The sequence below is a fragment of the Ochlerotatus camptorhynchus genome, unplaced genomic scaffold, assembly GCF_037179485.1.
Source record: "Ochlerotatus camptorhynchus isolate MF236.1 unplaced genomic scaffold, CSIRO-AGI_Acam_v1.1 ptg000087l, whole genome shotgun sequence".
In the NCBI taxonomy this organism is placed as follows: Eukaryota; Metazoa; Arthropoda; class Insecta; order Diptera; family Culicidae; genus Ochlerotatus; species Ochlerotatus camptorhynchus.
In genome coordinates, this window is record NW_027040577.1 from 480626 (window position 1) to 508293 (window position 27668).

The following is a 27668-nucleotide window of genomic DNA, read 5'->3' on the forward strand; positions in this document are numbered from 1 at the left end:
GCAGGAACACGTAGCCGGTAATGGAACGCCGAGTTTTGACGTCGTTCGCCCAATCCGCAATTCATTTGGCTGCCTTCCAGTGGGTTGCTCCAGGCTCATGGCTGAAGCTGCTGACGACACTCACCGCGTGGCTGATATCTGGTCGAGTGCACTGCGCCACAAGCTGCAAACCACCGACGAGTTCCTTGAACGGAGTGCTTCTCATCTTCTCTTTCTCTTCCACAGATTCGGGTTACATCACTTTCGTCAACTTTTGGTTCACGTCCAGGGGTGTCGATATGGAGTTGGCTCCCTCCTTCCGGAATCGCTGCAGAAGTTTGTCAATGTAAAGCTCCTGGTCTATGGCTACCATGACATCCGATCGGTTGACCCGCAGTCCCAAGATGTGCTTGACGTCCCCCATGTTCTTCATTTGGAACTCTGAACACAATTGTTGCTTGACTTCGTCCACCAGGACTTGAACAGTAGAAAGTCGTCCACATAGACAGAAATGATGATCACCTTTCCGTCGCCGAACCGGAAGTACACGCAGGAGTCATAATTAGATCGCTGGAACCCAATCGCCTTGAGTTTCTTGAGTCGGCACACCTTCGTCGGTGCCCGCGCGTCTTGGAAACCTTCCGGTAATTCCATGTAGAACTCATCTCCATGAAGTTTACACTGCAAGAATGCAGTCACCGCATCCATTTGGCAAACCATCAGATCGTATTTGGCAGCCATTGCCAAGAGGTAGCACACGGAGAATACGTTACGTCATAATCCTAGCCTTTGACTTGGGAATACCCTTTAATAACCAGTCGGGCTTTATGTCGTTCGATGGAGCCATTCGGACCCGTCTTCAGCGCATACACCCACTTATTTTTGAGTGCTCTCCGTCCCGCCGTTAGATCGTTATCGCACAACGACCGATGCTCCACTGCGCCGATCCAGTCATCGCAGTCCGGTCGTTCTAGTGCCTGCTGAAGCGTCTCGGGTTCGCTAGCAATCTGTGGAGTAGAGGATGACGGAAACATACCATTGCTACTTGAATTATTGCTCCACATGCCTCTGACTGATCCCATTTCTTCCGATTAACTTTTGCGACATACGCCATTACCCTCGATCCGAAAACTCGTAGATTTGAAACGTCTGGCATCTTCGATCGACTGGTTCATCCTTTCCGCAAGTCCGTTTTGTTGCGGATTGTAGGCAACCGAGGTCTCGTGACGGATGCCGCATACCTTCAAGAACTGCTCGAATTTATTTCCGACATACGGAACCGGTTGTCGGTCCGCAAACGCTTGATAGCTTTGCCTGTCTGCTTCTCGACATACGCTTTGAATTCCACGAACGCATCAAATGCCTCAGCTTTGGATTTCAGGAAGTAAGTGTGTGTCATCCGGCTGGCATCGTCTATGAAGGTAATGAAATATTTGCTTCCTCCTAGCGATGTCTTCTCCATTGGTCCGCATAGGTCCGAATGAACTACCTCCAGCAATTCAGTGGATCGCTTGTGGTGCTTACCTTCAGCGCACTCGATGCACATTGGTATGTCCTGGCCAGGGACTTCGATCCCAGCAACCATTGACGGCAAACGCTTCACATTGTCCAGATTCAGATGGCCGAACCGTCTATGCCACAGCTTCAGTTTCTCCCCGGGTTTTGCCACGAATGCCCAGGCAGGCTTGAACTGCTTCAGCGTGTATAGCCCATCCACCTCCGTACCGGCTGCGATGATTTCACCGGTGGACTCGCTGGCTCCCTCGCAAAAGTTCCTCGAGAAATTGATCCGGTACCCTTTCTTGCAAATACGGCTGACCGAGAGCAGGTTGACCGCTAGGTCTGGAACGAACAGAACATCAGCGATATTTAGAGTACTGCACATACTTTTTACATCGGCATCCAGTTTGACGCTGCCGACGGCCGGAACAGGTACTTCGGTTGAATTGGCCACAAAAATGCTCTCTAAGACTTCTTTCTAGTTGATAAGTGCTTGCTCGGATTCAAACATGTGCCGTCCTGCTCCTGAATCCAAAATCCAGTCTTCCGTCTCCAGCATCGATTTCATGCACACCATCAAAGCCGTTTGCTTTCCATGGAATTCTTTCTCGGGCTTCGACTTCACCTGGCACTCGGACGCGTAGTGCCCAAGCTTGTCGCATTTGAAACATTTTACACCGGACTTATCCTTCTTCTTCTGGAACTTCCTTTCACGAGTGGCTAGCGCTCCGGCAGCACCGCTTGATTTGAAATTGGTATCCATGGCGACGTCTTGAAGAATTTACGATTTCACCATATCCGCCGTGAGCTTGATACCTGAGGCATCCAGTCCCATGATCATGGGCTCGTAGTTCTTTGGGAGGCCCATGAGCAGGATCAGTGACAACCATTCATCATCCAACACGAAACCAATTTCTCCCAGCTTGTGGCTCGTGGACATGATTTCGTCGACGTACTCCTCGAAGGACGAACAGTCTTCCAGCTCCAGCCTGGTCAACTTTCTCAGCAAGCTTATCTTCCGGTATCGTCCGCAGTCTTGAAACGCCGTTTTCAGACTGTTCCAGGCCTCCTTCGCAGTATTGACCCGCTGGACCAGGCTGTAGTTGTACGGTTCAATACTAAGGCAGATGGTTGCCAACGCTCTGTCCGACAAATCCTGGTCGACTTGAACACCTTCCGGGGAATCTACTGCGCGCCAGGTTCTCTCACGGAACATCACCATTCGCATCGTCTAGGCCAAGTAGTTCTCGCGTCCTTTCAGTTCCTGCACCACCGGAAGCAAAATACTGCCGCTTGGAATCCTCTCATCGCTCACCACTGGCGCATTCTAACTTGAAGTGCCACCAGTTTAGCCTGCAGTATGGTTTCCAGAAGGCTCCAAGTTATCTCCGGAACGCCGAGTTCTTCCCATGGCTTCGCTTCTTTGGTGACTTCGAGAACTTCACTTTCGGCCGGTAACACCGGCCGTAACTATGGAAACTTCCCTGGACCCATATGTGTCGGACACATACTTAATATGTGTACACATAAAAGCCATGTGTAACACCAAATACTATTCATTTGACTCATAAATTTCATGTGTGCTGCTGGGTGGATTCTGTTTATGTGTGGTCCCATGAAAATCATGTGGAATTTCTCATGGAAATTCGTCTATAAAAATGTGTGGAATTTTATTAGTGTAGAGGGCTCAAAGCCGTGTCAGTAGCCGGGGGGGTTCAATTCAGGGGCCTGGCTAGCGGCCATGTTTTTGATGCTATCATCTGCTCTAGTCTTTCTGCTTATAACACGATTTTCGTCCCTTTCCACCATGTATACGTCAGACGGGCCGTATTTAAATAAGATCCGTGATGTAGCCTACTGTCAAAAGTATAGGATTGATAAAGGGTTGCCAGAAAATCTTTCTGGTTTGAAATTTTCTCGACTTCCCGGGGTATAGAGCATAGTTGTGCTTGCCCTACAATAAAATGAGGCTGAATTATTTTTGATGTTATTCACATCGTCGGGATTTTGCGCTGTTAAATTTGATGATTTTTTATCATACGGGATATCGTTCTTGTTTTTTCCCGTGCTATAGACTTGTAAAATCGAACCGGTTGTTAGTGGAAAGTACAGTTCTCTATGATAATCGTCTATTTGGAGCATAATTCGGGTTGTGAAAACAGTGAAAAAGTTATCTAAACGGACATCTTGTTGTGTTTACTGTCGTGTTATTGTCCATATCAGACGCTCTGCAGAATCCAACTCTTCCTTGCGTATTAGAGCATCTCCACCGCTGTGTTCGGTTCAAAACTGCTGTTTCGTCGTTTGGTCGTGCGATTAATTCTATCAACGAGAGACAGGAAATCGCACACGCTGAGCTTAGGAAGGCAATGGGTTATCAAGGACAGCAGATCGCTCAGCTGTCGAAACGAATCGCATTGACAACTCCAACACACTTGGGTTCTGGCGATCTTATGCGTCAGCCGCCATTAAACCGACACTTGTTGGTGGTACTAAAGCAGTAACGGATGACAATGTCCTTAATGTACCTGAACCCACTGAGCTGTTTTGGCTGTACCTTTCTCGTATACATCCTAACGTGAAATCGGAATCAATCGAGAAGCTGGTCAAAGGTTGTGTACAGTGCGATGATCCGATTAAGGGTGTTCCGCTAGTTAAAAAAGACTCCGACATCAGCCGTATGAGCTTCATCGTGTACAAAGTCTGATTGGCTTCAAAACTACGCGAAGTTGCTCTTAAATCGAATACATGGCCGAAAGGAATTTTGTTCCGTGAATTTGAAGACGGTTTAAAAAAACATGTGAATGCTTCGTTTGAACACGCCTAAAATCATCACGATCCCTCCTGTTCCGGGACCTTCCGAGTTCTCAACTCCCATCCCCGGACTGCACCCAGTATGCTGAATTGGATACCGCGTTGTGAATTGGAACGCTGTAAACCAGAACGCACTGCATTATGGGAGACCTCAAAGCACTCGATCCGATCGCACTAGCTGTTTCCCGGCATCAAAGTCGTTCTATTTCCTGCCATCAGCGCCGTTCTTAGCCTGCGGTCGAGTTCGGTGGTGGGGTCTCCCAACCATCGTCTTCAGGCAAGTATGCATACATTAGTTACAGCAATTTCCCTGATCCGTGTTCCAGTGCAACGCCTCAAGCATCTGCCGGCTGTTTCCAGTTGAGAAGCACTTCTGATACTGTTCATTTACAACATTCGCTTTACTGTTCGAACAATCCTAATTCATCTCCGGGACCGCTCTTTGTAAGCTCCTGGTTCTTCCAGCCCAGTCGTGCCGATTCCTGCCAGCGCTCAAAATAGTCGTCCTGGACCTGTGGCTGGATAGGAATCAGGAGTCTTTCAGCTTGCTTCTACAGGCAAGTACAATCAATATATTGACTATTCACTGCCTGATGCCGATCCAACTTTCAGTAATTCAGACTATGTTAGTCATTGTGATGATGCCTCTGTAACTCCCAATCCTGAAAAACCGGAACGCGCCGTAGAAAGCCCCATGGAAGCCCCAAATCCCTTCGTCTCAATCCTGCCATCAGCAGCCTTCGTTCGTCATAGTCGTTCCGGACCTGCTGTCGGATGTGGCACTCACTATGGCGAGTATTCAATCAGACTTGATGATGGTCAGTTATTACCTTATGTATCTGTGATTTCTAGGGAGAGCAGTCGTTCGATTCCTTACCGCAAGCACGACGTCACGATGTTGAAGAGTACCGCGGTATACCGCCCATCTGTATCGGATCGTTGCTACGATGTAATTGTCCTGTGCGAAACGTGGCTCGATTCTTGAACGCTTTCCAGTCAAGTCTTCGGTCCTGACTACAAGGTCTTTCGTTGCTATCGAAATTCTAATAACAGCCGTAAATCTACTGCTGGAGGTGTCCTTGTAGCTGTCCGTGGCGAGTTAGAGACACAGACCATCTAGAACGATTCATGGAACAATGTTTGGACAGCCATCAATCTGGGTGATCGCAAACAATTTCTATGCGCTCTGTACATTCCACCTGATCGAGGCCGGGACAATGAACTCATCGACACTCACTGTCGGTCAGTTTCCTCAGTTATCGAAAGTGCCACTCCAGTTGATGAGATATTCATTTTGGGTGACTTCAATCTGCCAGGCGTTTCTTGGCGTCCATCTCACAGGGGATTCCTGTATCCAGATCCTGATAACTCTACATTTCACACAGGAGCTATTAGCCTTCTCGACAACTACAGCGCAGCAACGCTTTCTCAAATTAACCATGTAGTTAACGGAAACAATCGTAGTTTGGACCTCTGCTTCGTGAGCACTCAGGGCAGGGCTCCATTAAATTACTCGGCTTCTAGTGCACTAACTAAGCTAGTTCCGCATCACCCTCCTCTAATTGTCACTGTTGAGGACAAACTCGTGTGTGATTTAGACGATTATCCTGATGCGATTTCTTATGACTTCCGTAAAACTGACCACCGTAGCATCATAGATGTATTGTCTAGCATGGAATGGGAGAACATCCTTGATCATGATGACGTTGAGGCTGCAGCGCAAACCTTTTCACATGGCTTGGCATATGTCATTGACAGACACATACCGAAAATAACTCACCACAAAGTTTCTCACCCTCCCTGGCAGACGAGACAGCTACGTAGGTTGAAGTCAATCAAAAGAGCAGGATTAAGAAAATTTACGAAGTATCGCATGCATCCGCTGAAACTACATTATGTGAGGCTGAATCACATGTACCAGCGAGTCAGTCGTGGATGCTTTTCAAGTTTCCAACGAGGCATCTAGCGCAAACTTAAGCTACACCCGAAATCCTTTTGGAACTACGTAAATGAGCAACGCAGGGGGTCCGGCTTCCCATCGTCTATGAAATTCAACGAAAAAATTGCTGCCAGTGTATTCAGATACTAACTGACGACCATATTACCCTGGCTGCCATGAACGTTCCAGTAAAAGATCAAACGCTGGGTGCAATTGATGTTAATGCAAAGATGATTTCCAAGGCCGCGACTCTACTCAAGGCTCGCAAATGACTGGGATAATGCGTACCACCGGTACATCACGTAATTGAAGGATATAAAATAGACCCGTCACGCAAGTGAAAGTGGTCCTTAGCCTCTTGCCCAGTAACTCCTATCCCTTCCACCCCGCGGCGCCGACTGGGGAACAAGTAACCTTAGGGAAGATCGGGTAACCAACCCCGGTGGGAACTTTGGTCGTATGCTGACAGGGAAGGGGGAGCTGCATCGTTTTGGGAGGATGTGGCTTACAAAACCCGACCGTCTGCTCTCCATGTTAGGGGCGGCTCAAACAGCGTCTGACTGGCATCCAGTGGCTGAATACGAAATGCTTCTCCCCGAAAGCTATACCCAAGATGGCAGTCCCATCACGGCGGACAGGACACCTTAGGCCAACCACCTACTGTCTCCGAAACCTTCAAATTGTTACAGAAACCTATAGTGAAAGATTACGAACTAATTTTATGGCAACGACTTTTAGCGCTAAACAACGGACAAGAATTGGAACATGGAATGTACTGACGCTAGCCCAACAGGGTAAACTGGCACAACTCGCCAGTGAGGCCTGCCGTATGAAGCTAGAAATCCTGGCACTTAGTGAAGTCCGCTGGCCGAACTTTGGAGAACACAAGCTGCCTTCGGAACAGGTACTTTTATTTTACGCTCCGCAACATCGTGGAGTTGGCTTTCTGCTTAGCGCCCAAGCACAGGCTGCGCTTATCAAGAAGTAACCTATCAATGAGAGAATAATTGTTGCCAGATTCAGAATATTGGTCCGAAACCTTACCATAATCCAATGTTATGCACCAACCGATGCTGCCGAATTGCAGGACAAAGAGAATTTTTACAGTCAACTGATAAGACTCCAAAAGGTGATATCAAGATTTACACAGGCGACTTCAATGCGAAGATCGTCTCCGACAACTCGGACTATGAGCGCATTATGGGACGCCATGGTCTCGGAGATATGAGCGAGAACGGCGAGCTGCTTGCAGAGTTTTGTGGCAACAACGACATGGTGATCGGGGGTTCGCTCTTCCCCCATCGCCCAGTGCATAAAGTCACATGGGTCTCCCGTGATGGATATACAGAGAATCAAATCGACCACATATGCATCAGCCAAAAATGGAGACGGAGCCTTCTTGATGTTCGGAATAAACGCAGCGCTGACATCGCGTCTGACCATCATCTCCTGGTCGGAGAGATCCGCCTACGCATTGCGCGGGTTCAACGGCGGGAGGAGAGACTCGGGTGGCGATTCAACACACTTGCTCACTGACCAGTTGAAACGTTGGTTTGAGCACTTTGAACAACTTCTCGAAGTTTCAGCGGTCAACCAACCATCAACATCTCGGCATGATCCGCCAAGCTGAAGCTCCATCATTGCAGGAGATAGAAGCAGCCATCCGAAGTATGAAGTCCAATAAAGCCCCGGGGGTCGATTGCATATCAGCAGAGAGGCTCAAAGCTGACCCCATGCTATCCTCAGAAATGTTGCATCAACTATTCGTCAATTTCTGGGGCACCGCGACTTTTCCGGTCGACTGGATGCAGGGCGTCTTGGTCCCCCAAGAAGAGGGATCCAACTGTATGCGACAACTGGCGAGACATCATGTTACTGTGTATTGCTCTCAAAGTTCTGTGTAAAGTTATCCTCAATCGGATACAGGAGAAGATCGACGCAACTCTCCGACGACAGCAGGCAGGATTCCGTGCTGGAAGATCCTGTGTGGACCATATTGTCACGCTCCGCATCATCTTGGAGCAGGTCAATGAGTTCCAAGAGTCCCTGTACTTGGTATTCATTGACTACGAAAAAGCTTTCGACCGACTAAACCACGAAAACTTGTTGGGCGCTCTTAGACGCAAGGGAGTCTCTGATAAGATCGTCAACCTCATCGAAGCGCAGTACGAGGCTTTCTCATGCAGAGTGTTGCACAACGGAGCTTTGTCTGATCCGATTCGGGTAATCGCAGGTGTGAGGCAAGGATGCATATAATCACCGCTACTGTTCCTCATCGTAGTCGACGAGATCATGGTTGGAGCCGTTGACCGTGTACCGAACCGTGGGTTGCTGTGGCAGCCTATTACCATGGAGCATCTCAACGACTTCGATTTGGCTGATGATGTTGCGTTATTAGCACAACGGCGCTCTGATATGCAGCGTAAGCTCGACGACCTTGTGGAACGCTCCTCTGAAGCAGGTCTAACCATCAACGTCAACAAGACCAAATCGTTGGATGTTAACACGGAAAACCGTTCCAATTTCACGGTAGCTGGGCAGGCAGTGGAGAAAGTTGAATGCTTCCAATATCTTGGCAGCCAGATAGCATCGGACGGCGGCACCAAGAGCGACATAGGTGCACGGATTAAGAAGGCGAGGGCTGCTTTTGTCAGTTTGCGAAATGTATGGAGAGCGAATCAGATCAGTCAACGCACCAAAATCCGAATTTTTAACTCGAACGTGAGTCTGTGCTGTTATACGCCAGTGAAACATGGTGTGTATCAGCGGAGAACACTCAGAAGCTGCAGGTGTTTATCAACCGATGCCTGCGGTACATAATTCGTGCCTGGTGGCCCCACAATTGGATCTTGCATTCCGAGCTTCACACTACGACGGAGCGGAAACGAAATCTGGAAGCAAGCACTGGAATCGTATCCAGCAGGACATCGCAGCAGAGGCAGACCCAAAGGCTCGTGGTAGCGGAGCCTAAACAGTGAAATTAAGAACGTTGATCGAAATTTGACTTGGGCACAGGTCAAGGCCAAAGCTAGTAATCGCCCAGGATGGAAATCTTTCCCAAAGGCCCTTTGCACCTCTGATCCTGGAGGTGCGCAGGATTGTTAAGTAAGACTCTACTCAAGTCATCCTTCGAACCTGGATCTGATGGAGTTCCATCAGTATTTTTGAAGAGACATATTGCTAGCTTCTTAATTCCGCTTCATCGTCTGTTCCGCATGTCTCTCTCCTGAGGCATAGTTCCATCCTGCTGGAAGTTTGGGCACATGTTTCTTCTGAGTTGGTTTCGATCGTATTTTACCGGTCGCTAACTAAAATGTTGCCATAGGAGTTTGCAGATCAGCTAACTTCTTCACTACATCAGGTATACCTCAAGGAAGTCACCTGGGACCGTGCATTTTTATATTGTACTTCAACGACGTATCATATGCAGTTGACTTCAAAATCTTCTTACGATCCAAATTCGATTGAGCATTTCCAAGTAAAATTTAACTTCGCTACTCGTGATCCAAATTCGTTTGCCCATTGACAAGTAAAATTTGATTTCACTACTCGTAAGCCAAAATGCGCCATTCCAAGTAAAATTTGATTTTGCTTCTCGTAATACAAATTCGTTTGCAATTTTCCAAGTAAAACTTGACATCGTTTCTTGTAATCCAAATTCGTTTGCGCTTTTTCTGATGAAAATAATGAAAAATAGTTTTTTTGACGTAGGACTACGTTTGTGATTTCTATACTTTGTGGGGGTACACTTTGTGAAAATCGAAAATGGAACATGTAACAAAATTATGAAAGATTTTGAACGTTAATAACTCAGCTGCCCCTGGTCCAATTTTAATAATTTCATCACCAATCGATGAGTAATATTTCAACGCATCTGATAAATTTAAGACTTTATCATTTTTCAAAGTGTCACTGTTGAAAATTGCACGAATGTGCAACTGTTGCAATGATAATTAAAATAATCACCAATTGCCTGCGAAAAGCACAGATTTCAATGTTGAATTCCATCCGGTCTCATCAAACGTTGTTTATTCAATCACCGCGTGGTGAGTGATGATGTTCTCGAATAAACAACGATATGGTTGTTGCCTCTTCGTGAGTCGCTGTGGGCCATCTATGTTAAGCGCGTCATACTAACCACAGCACTAGACGCTGGCTATTTAGGTTTCTAGGGCGATTCAATGCTATTTTTTAGCATTTTCAAGACATTATTGGCGTTTCAGGGTCGTTTTGGTGGATCTATTACTTTTTGGCATAATAAACTTTTAAAGGTTTATTACTAATTTACAGATTCTTGGTAGTTTATGGCGTTTTACCGATTCTAAAACCCTTGATTTTCATGTATTGTAACTAAACTATAATTTTAACTATAAAAATGTTGATGGTTCGCGAGCATATACATTTCCCAAAAGAGGGTCGTAATCGAAAAAAAAATGAGACCCGATAAACTAATAGATTTAGCACAGACATACAAACATAACACATTGAATATTTCTCACTGTAAAACATCGTCGCTGAAACATTAGCGCCATCTGTTGAGTATACTGTGGTGGGTATTACGCTGAACAGATGGCGGTAGTGTGTAAACGTCAAACGCAAGGAAAATGACTATGCGCGCCACAGGTGGCGGTACTACCAACTACGATACTTTTAAAATAACCGTTAAATGCTTGTTCGATGAACAACTTACGAGTGTTATGTATGTTTGTCTGTGAATTTAGTGTCAAAAATTAAGATTAAAATCTTGATTTAAAAATTGAGATGCATGTCTATGGGATCGTTAAAAAATATCATTGTACACTGTTAAAACGAAGCTCTTTCAGATGATGTATAAAAAACGTTATATTTTTCGAAATCAAACAACCCAATTGTGGGCAGAAACCCATAAGAGTTGTTACATGAATTGTCTTCAATTTCTTTTAAATCTTGCTCAGTGTCCTGGGCTTCTCCTTATAATCCAAATGGAATTCACCTCATAACTTGCAAATACTTTTATTCAAAATACCTTGGGAATTCTCCGAAGAATTCACCTGAAGCTCTTCTTGCAAAGACCATTCTATATTTTTCAAAATTACTTTGGTATTCTCAACGGAAGTCCATAAGAATTCCGTGCAGAATGCCCGTGGAATTACGCCTATTGATTAAATGTCAATGAAATTAATGTCGTGGAAAAGTTACTCTTTTCGCCACTCCCTCACTACGTCCCTGGATAGGGGCCGTTCATAATCCACGTAGACCAATATTTAATATTTCTTAACTCCTTCCTCCTCCCTCGTATAGTCTCTAGTAGACTTTTCTGAAACCTCTTCCCCACCCCCTGATGCCTACGTAGACTTTCATAATTATGATGTGTCATGTATTGAAATATGTATTGTCAAAGAACTGTCATAAAACCTAATTCTGTCTACGCCATACTCACCTATCGACGATGACGATCGGTCCGTTGCGGTACTGCGCACAGCGCTCATGCACCCGCAGAGTGAAGTCGTAGATTGACCGGGGATTTGCCATGTCTGGCCACATGGGGTTCTCAAACATACGAACACTCAGTTCGTAATCGTCCTGGATGGACTGGATAACGAAATTTCGCACGATGTAGTTATTCTCTGACGTTTCCGACTCCATCCGGATGCGGTAATAGTCACTCTCCATTGGTTCCGATTCGTTTGGCCAGAATTGGAGAAAAGACTAAAATCGATAAAGGAATATTTAATTTAGTTCAACAGATGAAGTTTAGCAACGCATTACCATATTATCCGCGGAAGACAGTAGCACCACGGTTTGAGCATTGTGATCCCAGACCATTTGCCAAAAGTCTTTGAACGTTTCGATCAACGGGTGCTGCGTGACAACAAAGTCCCGTAACCGCCGGAATCCGTGCAGCCAGGTGGCATTGATATAGTCACTGCCTTCGACACCCGGCTTCGGAGTCAAATGAACCCGGCTACCTTCCAGTGGAACAAGTGAGCTACGATTTTTGATGGCATTCACTTGTTTCAGAGCTGAAGTCAAATTGATTTCCTTCGGCTGGTAACTGGTGATGAGCTGTAAAACAGAATAGAAAATGATTGAACAATTGATTTGAGCAATCCTAGAGCCTAGTTCCTACCTTATACTGACTGTCGATAAAATCAATATTGTTCACAAGTCCACCTATCGCATCCATTTTGATGTTGGTCTCACCGCTATCAATTGCTTCAACAAGAGCATCGTGAATAAATATATATTGCTCTTCCGTTTGCACTAGATAGTTTCGCTGAGCTCGGATGTACCTCAAGAAACCAAACACATTTAACATTCCCTTGGTCTCGATCTGTTTCAGCATGGCATCCAATACGATATAGGTTCCGGTTCGGCCAACTCCAGCACTACAGTGAACCACGATTGGACCCGCATCTGAGGGGTTGGCAGCAGTGGATTTCTTCACAAAGTTGATCACTGGTAACGGATGATCCGGTGTTCCATGATCCGGCCAATTGGTGTAGTGATACTGATAGACGAGTTTTTCCGATTGGGAAGCTTTCTTCTTCTTTAGTTTCGTATGTTTCATCTGGAACGTTCGCACTGTGTACGTTGCCATCACATCTTCCCGGATAAGGCGAACCTGGATCACACCGTACATCTCCGTTCCATCCTTTGGCCAATACATGTCGCACTTTCGTCGACCTCGTTCGACTAGGTTAGTGATCATTACGATAATGGCAACCCGTTGCTCCCAAATCATACGCCAGAAGCAGTCAAATGTTCCCGGAAGAGGCCCTTGAGTCCCTATGAAGGAACGTGGCCGCTGATATCCATCGATGAAGTTAGCGTTGATGTAATCCAAATGTTTCTTTTGACCGGGAACTTGCCGTAGATGCACTCTGCTGTGGTCATCTGCAAACGATAAACGATAGTTATTACTCAACCGTATTACCTCAATGTGTAATATGTATCTACTTACAAGCAATCACATTAAGATAACGATTCTTCCCCTTATTATCCGGATGCTGCGAATGCTCCGATGGGTATTCATCGTTCAGTGCTTCTCCCTGAATTGCTTCATACTCTTTGCTGAATCCAATGTCACCATCAACATGCAGCGAGGCCACGTGCTTGGTGAATTCAATCACCGGAATTGGTCCCCTCACTTCGCCGGCCACTTCGCAGGGGGCTTCCCAGTCGATCACACCGGCCGTGTTGGTGCCTTGGCAAGCCGGAGGATCGTCAAGATAATAGTATGCGGCGTGGAAACATTTTCTGAAAAAAAGCAAGGAAACAGGGAAAGTTTAGAGTTAGTAGATATTTTGATGATAATAGTAATGGCACAAGCCAAATCTTAGCAATGCGTTGTTTAGCTCAATAGCAATAAAAGAGAAATAGGTTACTGAACATGGTTACTGAACATGGTTACTGAACATGGTTACTGAAATTTCAGATAGATTCAGAGAGTATAATAAAAGCGCCAAAATCCGAATACTACTTGAAATCACTCTGTTTTGATGAAACGTGATTGGCCAGGCAATAGAGCTGATGGTTTGATGCATGAAATCAATTGACATTTTAATTGATCGTAGATATAAATTATTCAACATACACGCTATGACTCAACTACGGCGTAAAAGTGCTTCTCTACATTAAGTACGAACATTTGATGCATGGAAGTATTAAACTATTTAAGGTAGACTTATAGTTGGTGAAACTGGTCAATCATTATAATGCCTGCAAATGCAAGATTCAATGTTGCTCTCTAAAATCAAGACGTACAGCAGCCATCAACCCAACCCGAACGCAATTACAACGGAAGCGGTAGCGGAAATGCCCGATCGGAGTAAACCTGCATGTCGGATAGAAAACATGTTAGAACCAAATCGACTTAAATGATATTCATTTTGATGTCATTTTTGACAAACTGTCATACTTGAGCTCTGCAGATGTCGAGAGAGAAATTAAACTGATGCAGCTACACATACCTATACGACCAGATCGATCGATGATGAAATCAAAGAACTGAAGAGCACTGTTGCTGATATTGTCGATACCCTTGCTAAAGTTAACCAGAAAGCAGCATATTTCGAGCGTTCCGAATGCTGACGCACTAGTCTATTTTTGATCGAATCTCGAGTTTGACAAGATATTTATAAAAAAAAAATGGTTCACCATCATCCCTAGAGCACTGAACCAATATTTGCAGAAGTAAGATTTCAACAATAAAGATTGGAAATTGCGTCGATTTAGGAACCGCTTCGAATATGGTGCCTCCACCGTACCGCATTATTCATCACCCGTATCGTCTCTAAAACTTCTCGATGGTGCTGATGAGATTTTCGACAACGCAAGCGAAAACGAGAAAACATAGAGGAGTGTAGAGGTTTCTCATTGTAATTGACTCATATTGACACATGTGCTACCGAAAACGATATTAGTCAGATGGTACCTCCATAGACAAACAGACATAACACTCGCAAGTTGTTCATAGAACACCCTAGTACCGCCACCTGTGGCACGCATAGTAAATTCCCTTGCGTTTGACGTTTACACACTACCGCCATCTGTTCAGCGTACTGCCCATTACAGTATACTCAACAGATGGCGGTCCTATTTTAGTAACGTTGTTTTATAGTGAAAAATATTCAATGTGTTATGCCTGTTTGTCTGTGGTATCTCGTTCATTAGCTTCATAATGCTGATTACCAAAATTGGTGTAATCCGATCAAGTTTGTGCCAGAAATTGATGCGCTAATGTTAATCAACATCGAAAATCTGTTTACATCATGCTAATAACCATGGGTTTGCGAACGACAGGCTCATCAGCACAAGTGTAAACACCCCATTATCGAATTGCAATGAGGCATGAAAGCTGATGCCAAAGTGGAAAGGCATTAACACGCTGGACTACGTTTCATACAATATCGTGTTGAATAAGAAATGGGAACCTTTAGCAATGACCGCATCTACCTGTCCCAAAAGGTTGAAGTTTGTCAACCGACTTGCCAAGTTTTGGACGTCGATTCAGATTAATGTCGTTTTCGTTTTTGCGGTGTAGCTACACCGGTGCAACACTTTTGCACCGAAACCGTCCGTTTTTGGTTTTGGTGCTACACCGGTGTAACACTTTTTCTGCACCACTACACGATGGTGTAGCACTCGAAAAATTCACGGTGTAGCTATATGTTTATCGCAAAACACCAATACATCCAAAATACATGGTTGTCAAAACTCTCGTTTTCGTCGTGACGCAGCGATTACAGCTGATTACAGTTTTCAATTTTGCAAAAAAAAGAGGTTGGAATGGAAGAACTATTTCGATTGTTTGAATTCTCTTCATCAGATTCAGAGGATGAATATTTTATGATGTTTAATATTCTTAACAAAAGAAGAAAAACATTGCATCGAATGAAAGAATTTCTGGTGGACGTAGTCAATCGTTATTCAGACGAAGAGGTAAGCATATTTTGCTTTTGAGAATAATCAGAATGATGGGTTAAAAGAAAATATAATTATGGTTTGCTGAAGTTGACGATTTTATCCGTCTCTGACAAACGTGCAAACCGGAGCGCCAATCAAATTGAAAAAAAAAAAAATCAGTCGTAAGTTCTGTGTTGGTGGCAACTGAAAGATGAACGGCGACAAGATCAGCATCGCCGAGCTGTGCAAAATCTCTACCACTGCTAACAGTGAGGTCACCGTCGGATGCCCGGTCCCCTATTTGACCTTAGTCCGCTCCCAGCTACCGGACAGTGTTTGTGTTGCTAAAGGTGCCTTTACCGGTTAAACTTCGGCGGCTAACGTAGAGATTAAAGCACTCCGCAGTGAACTACCCGGACCAATTTTAGCGGGCAGTCATTCACAGCTCTATAACCCCCAAACACAATTCAAGAGCATTTTGTAAACGAACCTTTATAGGCCCTTTTCTCATCAACCGAAGGACGCCCACGTAAACCAACAATATCACGGGGAAGGAGAAAGTTTCATTTACCCGATGATGTTGGTTTGCGTGGGCGACCATCGGTTGGCGAAAGCCTACAAATGTTTGTTTACAAAGAACGCACAACAGATCCTGGGAGAAGATGAGTAACAGTCATCCGCGATCGGAACTCTGATGAAACGCATAATTAGTAACGAGTTGGCTTTATGAACATCACTGTTATATCTCTTTCAGAGCCATTTCCTTCATGAATTAGCGTTGTCTTTCCAAGCGGTACGAGAACTACAACTTAAGCAAAATAATACAAAAATATTTTCCACATTCACTTCCTGGTTTTGTGTTGTAGACATAAATATGCCGGTTCTTCTTGATATGCTGTACCGTCATGGTTAACTACCAGGTGGTAATCTTCCAAATTTATCTTAAACCCGGACATTTTCCTGCTCGATAGAAACTACAATTCCACCCGAAACGAAAATAATATTTATCAAGCGGCAGAAAGTTAACAGTGACAGATGGATCTGATATCACACACACCAATAAAGCTACACCGCAAGCGTTCGTTAATTCGGTGCAAAGTGTTGCAGCACACCGGTGTAGTGTAACGCAAAAACGAAAACGACATAATATGCGCTCATATGTTCAAAATTGCGATGCAAACATACAACATGAGAAATGTTCTGTCTTCATCCAGATGCCACCTAGGCCTTTCATTGTGTGCATGTGTGTGTGTGTGTGTATTTTCTGGCCGGCTGTGTTATTATGTAAGAACTCTCTCTACAATGTCGCATTTATGGTTATTGTACACAGCTTTAGTCCGTGAGTTAGAAGGTCATAGCTCTATTGCAGATCAGCAACCCATTTCAGAATGTCTGGAGAGTCACGCCCATTCCGAGGTAACTTTCACTTACAATAAGCCCCGCATAACACATACCTCTATCAATTGGATATTAGCAACAATCAATACGAAACTAACGATTTTAAATTGGTTCACTACTTGACTAGCCTATTGGTCCCAAGCAAACGATTAACGTGCCCCATTCTAGTCGAAATTCTAGTACTACACAATGTTTGTTTTGATTAGCTATGAAAGTTTGACAGATAAAATGAGGGGTTAGTGGATTTTCCTATGTTTCGAGGGGTGGATCGATTAGCTTGGGACCGAAGATAGTACCAGAGATGAGCCAAAAAGTTGAGCTCGTTTCGTCGGGACCTTCTGGTCTTAGAGTTACCTCTATGATATTAGTATTACAAATACACACTTCCTTCAAAATGCACTTTTGAATCCTGGCACGTATTTAGTTTTTTTAATACCATGGTCTCAGTTTTCTCTACGTTTTGCATCTCATTTCGTGATTCACCTTTGTCGTCATAGTTCCTTCAACGAACACACATTGTCTTGCATTGCCATGGTCATCTGGGAGGAGGTTCAAATCTAGTGCTTTCCCCAGGAACCTTTCGCGGTCACCCGTTCAGTCTTGGGCGTATCCAGCGAGGCATCCTTCACATTGCTCGCAATCTCCGACACCGGTGAGAGACCAGCAGCCGAGCACTTTTGCTAGCGGAAAACTTGCTGATTCACGGCAACGTCGGCCACCGAATCACCACCAAAACTCGCGACGGACACATTTTCAGCACGATCCCGGGCTAATTCACCTACCGGACCGGGTTCAAACTCGCCCACGGAGACGAATCTCTCAATAAAACAGAACTACACGTCGAAAATGTGGCATCAAAACTCGGAGAACCGGGCTCCCGTGAGGCAATTTTCGACACCGAACAATGAAACTGAAGCTGCGTCGTAGATTTTGGAGGTTAAATTCAAGGTCAATCGATTCACTCAAGGCAAACACAGGCAAAACACGTTATTTATATCATTAAATGATAACTTTATGAGCACTTGAAACTAAATTTTAGCGCACAAATTAACAAATTTAAAGCAAAAATGTTTAATTCGCTGACGAAAACTACGTAGCAAAAGAAAAACACGTCAGCTTTCAAGCGCGGCTTACTGCGATCCGATCTGCCACCTAGGCCTTTCATTGTGGAATGAAAATATTCAAAATTCAAAAACAAATGTTTCAAAAAGAGTGCTAAGCCGGCGCCGGTGGTGTTGTGGTAAGCGTGACTGCTTTCTAACACCCCGATGGGTCTGGGTTCAATCCCAGCCGAGGTCGGTGGGATTTTTCTGAGGCATAAAAATCTCTGGTGACGTCTTCCTTCGGAAGGGAAGTAAAGCCGTTGGTCCCGGCCCATGTGTGTTGAATGGGTGCGATATCCTACGCAGGTGTGGAAGCTGCCTTCCTTGCACATTCGATTGCCGTCATTGGATGGCAATCGATGTCCGTCGGTGATTGGCACTAGATTGCGGAACAGAGACCGACTTTAAATAAAGGAAAGAAAAAGAGTGCTAATGTGCTATGACAAATGTGAGCGTATCAGATATAACATTTGATGAAGCCCATCTGGTACACATAGTTTGGTTTTATTTGGGCCGCCTTATGCGCATATGTGCTCTTGAAGAAGAACAAATATTGCTCCGCCAATCGTGCACGCAGAGAAATGATTTTTAAATTCAAAAGGGTATATTTTTGGCTCAGGACCTAATATATTTTTGATATTGATTCAAATATATTATTCGGTTAATTCAAAGAAGCCGGTTGTAGAGTCAATAATCTGTTTGTTGATTCTAAAAACTATTTTGTTTTAAATCAACATATGTTTTGTTGAAATAGTGATACAATATGTTTGAATCAATAACAAAATACATTAGGCCCTGAATCAAAAATCCATTTTTCTGCGTATGAAAACAAATTTGTCTAAAAATATAACGTAAAACCACTCTGCTTTATTGATTTCATGTTAGCCACCTAATGACTGCAGTCGATAAAAGGCTGGAAGTCGATAAAAAATTCCAACCCGAAAGATTCCCTCGACAAGAATCGAACCTGCCGCCTCCGGCTTGGTAACACCGTGCCTTTACTGACTAGGCTATGAAACCCCATCGTATATTCTTTCGGTACTATAGATTTGCTCAGACACAATTTTAACAGCCCGAGCGTAAGCTGAGCCGGACAGAGAGACGATTATAGAGCTTTTTGACGTTTAATCGGCGCACACTACTGCACCATTTAAATCGAACGAGTGCAAGCAAGAAAAGGTCAAAAAGGTCTATAGAGCTTTTTAATGTTTAATCAGCGCATAATACTGCACCATTCAAATAGAGCAAGAGGGAAACAAATTAACGGGAAAACAAGCCGTCCGTTCATCTATGTGTGCTAGATACAGAAAGACAATTAAACGTCAAAAAGGTCTATAATCTTTTCTGGAGCCCCAAACTTTCCCTTCAGGCGAAACATGTCAGAAGGGTCTAACTCGAAACGTAAACAATGACAGGGATCGTCGGTTTCTTACGAATGACAACACACCCACTCAAACTAACTAAATCATCTGACAGACAAATGTTTGTTCTATGAGCTGGTGTAGTCAGATTCCGTGGAAATCGACGTTCAAAGTCATTGTTTACGTTTCGAGTTATACCCTTCTGACATGTTTCTCCTGCCTTTAACGTTCTTGCCTACTGAACTGTCACATTGGTTGTTTGCAGAATCCATGTTCAAGGCAAGTGATGTGCAAAGGAGAAGACAAAAAAAAATCAATATTAAATTGCAAATGCAAATGCACTAAGATTTTTTTTGGGTCGAAACAAAAATCGAATGAAAAGGATCGATCCAGTCGATTTTTGTCGTGTATGAGATCCATTCAAAACAATCGATTAATCCAACCAAAAGAATCGGTATTTTGTGTTTCGATCCTAGATCGCCCATCGCTAGAGCAAACACTCGGCCGTCAACGACCAGGAAGATTGCTACATTTTGGTCCTTCTCTCACAGGTGAGCAAACACCCGACCGTCAACGACCGGGACGAATCACAAGAAGCATAGACCTTTTTGACGTTTAATCGTCTTTCTCTATCTAGCACACATGTATCAATGAACGTTTTGTTTTCCCACTAATCTGTTTCCCTCTTGCTCGAACTAGTTCTATTTAAATGGTGCTGTAGTGTGTGCCGATTAAACGTCAAAAAGCTCTATGGTCAAATGGGAGCAGCGTATTATAGGATACTACGTACTAAAGCATATAACAGTGCGTGTGATGCATTGCGACGGATGAACCCAAGAATCGTCAAAGCTTTGGTAGTAATAGCAACAATCAATACGAAACTAACGATTTTAAATTGGCTCACTACTTGACTAGCCTATTGGTCCCAAGCAAATCGATTAACGCACCCCATTCTAGTCGAAATTCCAGTACTACACTATGTTTGTTTTGATTCGCTATGAATGTTTGACAGATAAAATGAGGGGTTAATGGATTTTCATATTTTTCGAGGGGTGCATCGATTAGCTTGGGACCGAAGATAGTACCAGAGCTGAGCCAAAAAGTTGAGCACGTTTCTTCGGGACCTACTAGTCTTAGAGTTACCTCCATGGTAATAGCAAAGAGGTAACTCTAAGACAAGTTTGGCTCCGCTCTGGTAATATCTTCGGTCCAAGCTAATCAATTCACCCCTCGAAACATAGAAAAATCCACTATCCCCTCATTTTATCTGTCAAACTTTCATAGTGAATCAAAACAAACATTGTGTAGTACTAGAATTTTTACTAGAATGGAGTACGTTAATCGATTTGCTTGGGACCAATAGGCTAGTCAAGTAGTGAGCCAACTTAAAATCGTTAGTTTCGTATTAATTGTTGGTAATATTGATAGATAAAGGTGGGGCTTATTTTTCAAAATCTTTCTGGGACACGTTTCCTCATGTGGAAAATGATTACTAGGGCCAAATGAGCAACATATCTAAAAATGAGCGTTTTTCGTTAAGATTTAGAGGTGGCGCCAGAGGCCTAAGTCCAATATATCGAACGATGCTGATTTTTGAACAAGTCTAGTGCGCCTTTAAGTAAACACGTCAAATTTTGTCCGTTTGGCGATATCTTTAGGCATTTTTGAGATATCCGGCATAGCAGGTTTGGACTTACGCCCACTAATATAATCTAGCGCAAACAGTATTATTGGCCGTGCTAGATGCAGTGAGCTTATGAGTACGATACAGATCGAGTGAGAACGCGAGAGCGAGAGAGAGAGAATGATTAATCAAATGTGTTCAATATATTTGTGAGAAAATGTATTAATCCATAAAATCCAATTCTCGAATACTTTTCTTCAAGTCAGTTAGGTTTTTCTTGTGGAAGTTAACGTTTACAATGAGATTCTGGAAATTTTCTTCGTTTTGAGTTACATTAAGATAATAATCATGAATTTGCCGAATAACCCTTTCAGCGTGGTCGTTTACGACTTTCAAATGATCGACAATGTTCTGCTGTTCATACCTAGTGTATCAAACAATTTTGCTGTGTTTGCAGTTGCTAAACGTGGAATAGTTACATTCAACAAGTCTTTGAATGGTAGATCCCGTTTTCTCTCTGGTTTACTGATAATGCATTTCTAACTTTCAGTGTTAGTGTAACTACGGGTGGGGATTAGACTGGCCCACAAAAATGAAAGTTCTAATTTTCCACGGGCCAACCTCTAGATTTGTGCCTTTAGGTGAGAAAACAATTGTTTTAAATTTTTTAGCTTATTTGGTTCTAAGAAGAACTGGCGCTTTTAGCTTGACCTTTGTATGGGGATTTTGGATTAAATACATGAAAAAATGACACTACTACACTAGGGTGGGGCATATTTTTCAAAATCTTTCGGGGACACGTTTTCTCATGTGGAAAATGATTACTAGGCCAAATGAACAACATATCCAAAAATTAGGGTTTTCGTTAAGATTTAGAGGTGGCGCCAGAGGCCTAAGGCAGTCCGGGAGAAAAACGGAGAAAAATCGGGCAATTGGTAATCTAGATTTGCTGGTCACCATGAAGATGGAGGGAACCTAGATGAATTTATGCCCCTAGAATTAAGTTCGGAAGCAGTCAGAAAAGAACTTCTAAGGGTGAGATAGTTGATATGCGAAGGACCTCTTCTCGTATCAGTGAGTATGAAACGGATCAAGCTGGAAACTTTAAGCGATTAAGCAAGCCTTTTTGTAGAATTATATCAAGATGGTTGCAGTGTCCTTCACACATCATTCTTTGCTCGACTGTTGAGCTGTTCAGTCCGTATTTTCGCTCAAGTTCTCGATTCGATTTTGTTTCATTTTGTGCTGTCGCGTTGCGCCGTGGAAGTGTCGCCACCTTCTCGCGTTCTGGCAAGTTTACTTGAACTTGCAAACACGAAACAAATGGGGCGTAAACGTGCCAATGAGTCAGCAGCGGGCCCTTCAAAGAAGGTGCTAATCAAGTCGCAGGATGACGCCGGAAAACGAGTACTACAAGCCAACCAGTATGCAGTACTCCCGGAAGAAAATGGCGATGGTGACGTCGTTCCGATTGCAAGAAGAGAGCGGATTCCCCCGCTTTTCACGCCGATGAAGGATGTTGCCAAGTTGGGTGCCGAACTGGCAAAACACAAACTGCTGCCTCGCTTCAAGCTTTGCAGAATCGGTACCAAAATCATGTGCTCCAGCCTGGAGGAGTACAAACAAATAGGATGTTTCCTGAAGGACAACAACGTGGACTTCTTGACGCCTGATCTTCCAACGAGCAAGCCACTGAAGGTGGTTTTGCGTGGATTACCGTCGTTCGAGGCGACTGCGGTGAAATCCGAGCTGGAGCTGTTTGGGCTCAAGCCTGAGGCAGTGTACCCGATGAACCGGCGTCCCAACCGCAACACCAGCTTCCGTGATCAGTTGTTCCTGGTGCATTTCACGAAGGGATCCACCAGCCTTGCGGCCGTGAGATCCAAAATCCGGGACCTGTTTCAGGTTATCATCAGTTGGGAGCATTACAAACCCCAACATCGTGATGTAACGCAGTGTATGAACTGTCTCTCATATGGCCATGGCACCAAAAACTGCCACATGAAGACAAACTGCGGCAAGTGTGCTGGAACACACTCAACTGCGTCCTGTGAGCAAGTCGATGACATCGAGCCAACGTGTGTCAACTGCGGTGGAAAGCACCAAGCCTCCAATCGCGGGTGTCCCAAGCGAGTGGAGTTCATTAATATCTGTCGAAAGGCCACAATAAACAACCAGCTCGGTCGCCTCCGTAATTATCGTTCGCCTCCTGTACCTTGACAGCCCAACCAAAGATCCTATCAGGCTCTGTAACACCATTTGTAGGCAGTTCCAGCGTTCTGGGCTGCCCCACTTGAAGACCAATGTCAATAGGCTAACCTAAATTATCCAGGTCAGGATGGTGGAACTCAGAAATAACGATTTTGCCAACAAGATTCGCTCTCTCCCAGATTGTGCAAAACCACTTTGGAAGATGACCAAAATTTTGAAAAAATAAGTCGAGACCGATCCCTCCGCTTTCCTCTGTTGACCAGAACTTGGACTCATCCCTACTCATAACACCAGTTGAAAAGGCCAATGCTTTTGGCCAACATTTGGTGATTTCACATAATCTTGGCCACACCATGGTGAGCCCCCATGGGCCCGTACTGCAGGCAATATCTAGAGTCGCTGACACCCACGTAGTAGTGCATGATGATAGTAGAATATCGGCTGATGAGGTGATAGCAGCTATTAGAAGCACTAAAAACATGAAGGCCGCGGGTATGGATGGTGTAGTCAACCTCGAGTTGAAAAACTTGAGTATTGACTTCTTCAACCATCTTACCGTTATCTTCAACAAATGTTTGGAGCTTGGCTACTTCCCTGCATGCTGGAAGTAAGCCAAAGTGATTCCAATACACAAACCGGGTAAAGATCCTACCAGTACCAAAAGCTATCGCCCCCCATCAGCATCTTGTCCTCCATCTCGAAGCTATTCGAAAAGCTGATACTCAGCCGTCTACTGGTGTTTTCAAATGACAATAACATCTTTTTCTAAGAGCAATTCGGGTTTAGGAAAGGCCACTCTGGATGTCGAGAAGGCGTTCGACAATGTCTGGCATGATGGTCTAGTGTACAAGCTGCATCGATACAACTTTCCGATTTACCACGTGAAGATCATCAAAAACTACTTGTCGGGCAGATCATTCCAGGTCTACTTGAACAATGTCCCTTCTGATACGTTTAACGTTGATGCAGGGGTCCCTAAGGGTAGCCTGCTTGGGCCTATCCTGTTCAACATCTTCACGTCAGACGTTCCTCCCCTGCCAGGTGGTGGTATCCTGTCAATGTTCGCAGATGATACCTCCATCATCTATAAGGGTCGAGTGATCCGTGCTCTGGCGAGTAAACTACAATCAGGGCTGAATGTTCTGTACGAATATTTCAAGAGCTGGAAGATTTGTATCAATGCAGCTAAATCACAAACCATTCTGTTTCCACACTCGAATTCACCTCGGCTTGTTCCGCCTGCTAACGTCAAGATCCGTCTTGATAGCACTCCCATTGAATGATTGAGTGAAATAGTGTACCTTGGTCTCACCCTCGATAGCAAATTGCTATTCCGATCCCATATGGACAAGACATCCACCAAGTGTAACATGTTTATCAGGTCGCTCTACCCTCTGATAAACAGGAAGTCCACCCTGTCCCTCAAAAACAAGTTTGCTTTCCACAAGCAGATCATTCTGCCGGCTATTGAGTATGGTATGTCAATCTGGGAGAGTTGTGCTAAGTGCCACCACTTAAAGCTTCAGATGATCTAAAACAAGATCATCAGAATGATCCTTAACAGTCCACCGCGAACTCGTAATTCTGAGATTCACCACCTGGCCGGTCTTCAAACACTCGAGGAGCGAAAGACTTCCACGCTGGAAAGGTTCAAAGACGCCTGTCTGCTGTCTGATCATTCGTGATTTGGCAACCTAGTTTAAGTAGTTAGGCAGATTCCTGTGCTCAAGTAGGTAGGTTATCACATTTTTTAATTCAAACCCATAAAGGGTATTCTGTACATTAGCGCTAAACGCAATCATCACATTAGAATAACCAATTAACTAGAACAAAGATGAAGAGCCAAAAGGCTAATCAATTGAAATGTTAAACCAAATGTTGAAACATAACAAACAGAAAATAAACGTAAATTTTACTACTACTACTTCTTCACACATCGCTTTCAATCGTAGTAACATCCCGGTTACTGGTTGAACTGCATACCGTGTTTAAAATGTGTGTATTTAAATAAATGGATGTTGGCCTGTGGGAAATATGAACTTTTATTTTTAGTGGTAATCTAGTTGATACGTAGCATAAACTGCCTGTATTTTGTTGCAATATACGATCAGAATGCACATAATTAATTAATATCTCCGTAATACTAAATTGAATCGTGATGCTGGCTTGAGCAAAGTTGTTCCTTACAGTTTAAGCAACGTGTGCTGAAATTCTAAGCTTAATCGAGTTAGCTGAACCAGTTCTATACACGAAAGAGTTAAGTAATGTTGTTCCTCCATACATTTCAACCAATATCCCCATATACATTTTAAATCAAAAGCGCCAGTTCGTGTCACATCCGAATGAGCTAAAATTTTCAGAGAGTGATTTTTTCATCTAATGGCAAAAATCTGACCGTTAAAAAAAAAAATAAAAAATGTCCCCCATATAAATGTGGGCCAGTCTACTACTATAGTCTACGAGTTAAGAAATATCAAATGTTGGTCTACTGCCTATAATCCCATATCAGTCCCATATGGAATAAGTAGGCATTGAGAAAGTGGCACTTGAAGTTACGAAGTGCCCATGTAAATATTTGAAAAATCATAGTAAAGTTATTAATATTTATTTCAAGTTAAAATCAGCTGCATTGAATCTTGCATGTTATATTACATCTGCGAAAAATATGGCAACTTGAAAAGCAGAGCTGTAACTTCATCTCTGGACGATTTAATTTATGGATGGAACTGATATGCGATTACTTTGCTTGGTGGGACAAACTGACTTGATGTTGTTTTCACATTTTCCATGCTCAATGTCCGTAGTTGTATAGCATAACATGAAAGTAGATGCAAATTGATAGTAGATAGCGTTGTTATCTCAAAATTGGTGAAAATCCATATGGGACTGATATGCAATTATAGGCAGTCTACGTCTCATGTAATCAAATAAAAGGATAGGAAGGTTTAATAAAAAGGTAATATTCTCGCATAGCAAATGGCATGAACATTAAATGTATGTCTTGATTTCATTCATTCTTTATATATTTCTTACAAGCATTGTAATACATTTACATATTTCACGAGACGATTTTCTAGTTGCAGTGCATTTGGGGAAACAAACTTCGTTCGAAAATTTAGCTAGCATATAAATTACACAATCATTTAAAAAACCTCCCGACAATCACATTACAGAATCCGTTCATGCGGTTCGGTGTTACAAACACGCGTATCACAGAATTAAACTGATGAAAGCCAGAGCACTTTCCTTTCTTTCACTATAATTTTACCACATTCCCTCTCTGGAAAATCACAGAAGCTGCACAGATCTGCTTGAACGATTCCGATGATTGGTAATCATTATCGCATTTGCACGCTGTTGTTATCGCGCGTGCCTGAAAGACCGTCAGTCTCGCCGAGCAAGAGAAAATATGGTTGATACGGAGAAACGAAATTGTTATCAGGCACATATATCCCTGGCATCACATAAAAATACTAATTAACTTTTTTTTTCGAAACCTCATAGCTTGCACACCCCAAGAACACAGCGAACATGAATACATAAACAGCATATTCGCATGTAATATATATTGCTCACCTGAACCAATGTTTCAACATGACGTATCTGCTGGAACTGCGTGTTTACACTCCAATGCGTCACTCCCGTGATTTGTCCACACAAACCACGTTTATCTTCTCCAAATGATAAAAGTTTGAAAGTTTACAGGAACTTCAATCGCAAACGTTGGGATAAATCATTTTTCAGTGTTATTCGTGGACTAAATTAAACCGGTTGTTCACATCACACAGCAGCAACTATATTTCCAGAAACAGTAACATTAGGTACGGCCACTCCTAGGTATCAGTGAGAACGATCAGAATGTTTTGCCGAAATTAAAACAGGCAAACCGTAAGCTCTGTTATCACACGTCTTATCGCAATGCCATAAATTGAACGATTCGATATTCGTTCCACTTGCCGTCGTTTCGCTGTTGTTGGTAGACAAAGAAAGTCCCATTTAGGGGCATACGAACACTCAAACACTTCATTGAACTTTTAATTGCACACTTTCAGAGGACATCAGTTCTGCTTGCACAACTTCTCATTACGACGATTTAATTCCAAAGGCTTGACCACTTGAAAAGTAAATTCAAGAGCAGACCACCAAAAAAACGAATTGTGCGTTGAATTTGAGTTACGCGGATTGCGACCTTCAAAAACCGTTCAATGTACGTTCGCACGAAGGTACGAGCAAAACAAAACTGAACTATCAAAGAAAGCTCACATCATGCCCTGGCAGGCAGTACCCACACCTTAATCATTTTTGCTGCTGGCACACTATACTGGATAAATACTTATTTACGATTAGAAACA

General features: G+C 43.6%; 1 protein-coding gene across 2 annotated transcripts in view; it reads right to left on the reverse strand.

Annotated features, from left to right (window-relative positions):
* Positions 1–27668, reverse strand: part of Ptp99A (Protein tyrosine phosphatase 99A) — a 482762-nt gene that overhangs the window by 4032 nt on the left and 451062 nt on the right. For both annotated transcript variants that reach the window (XM_065218483.1, XM_065218484.1), the window contains 4 exons: positions 13176–13471; positions 12342–13108; positions 11981–12277; positions 11652–11920 (listed from right to left, as the gene is read on the reverse strand). In XM_065218483.1, the coding sequence (XP_065074555.1) occupies positions 11652–11920; positions 11981–12277; positions 12342–13108; positions 13176–13471 (1629 nt within the window). The remainder of the gene's footprint in view (positions 1–11651; positions 11921–11980; positions 12278–12341; positions 13109–13175; positions 13472–27668) is intronic.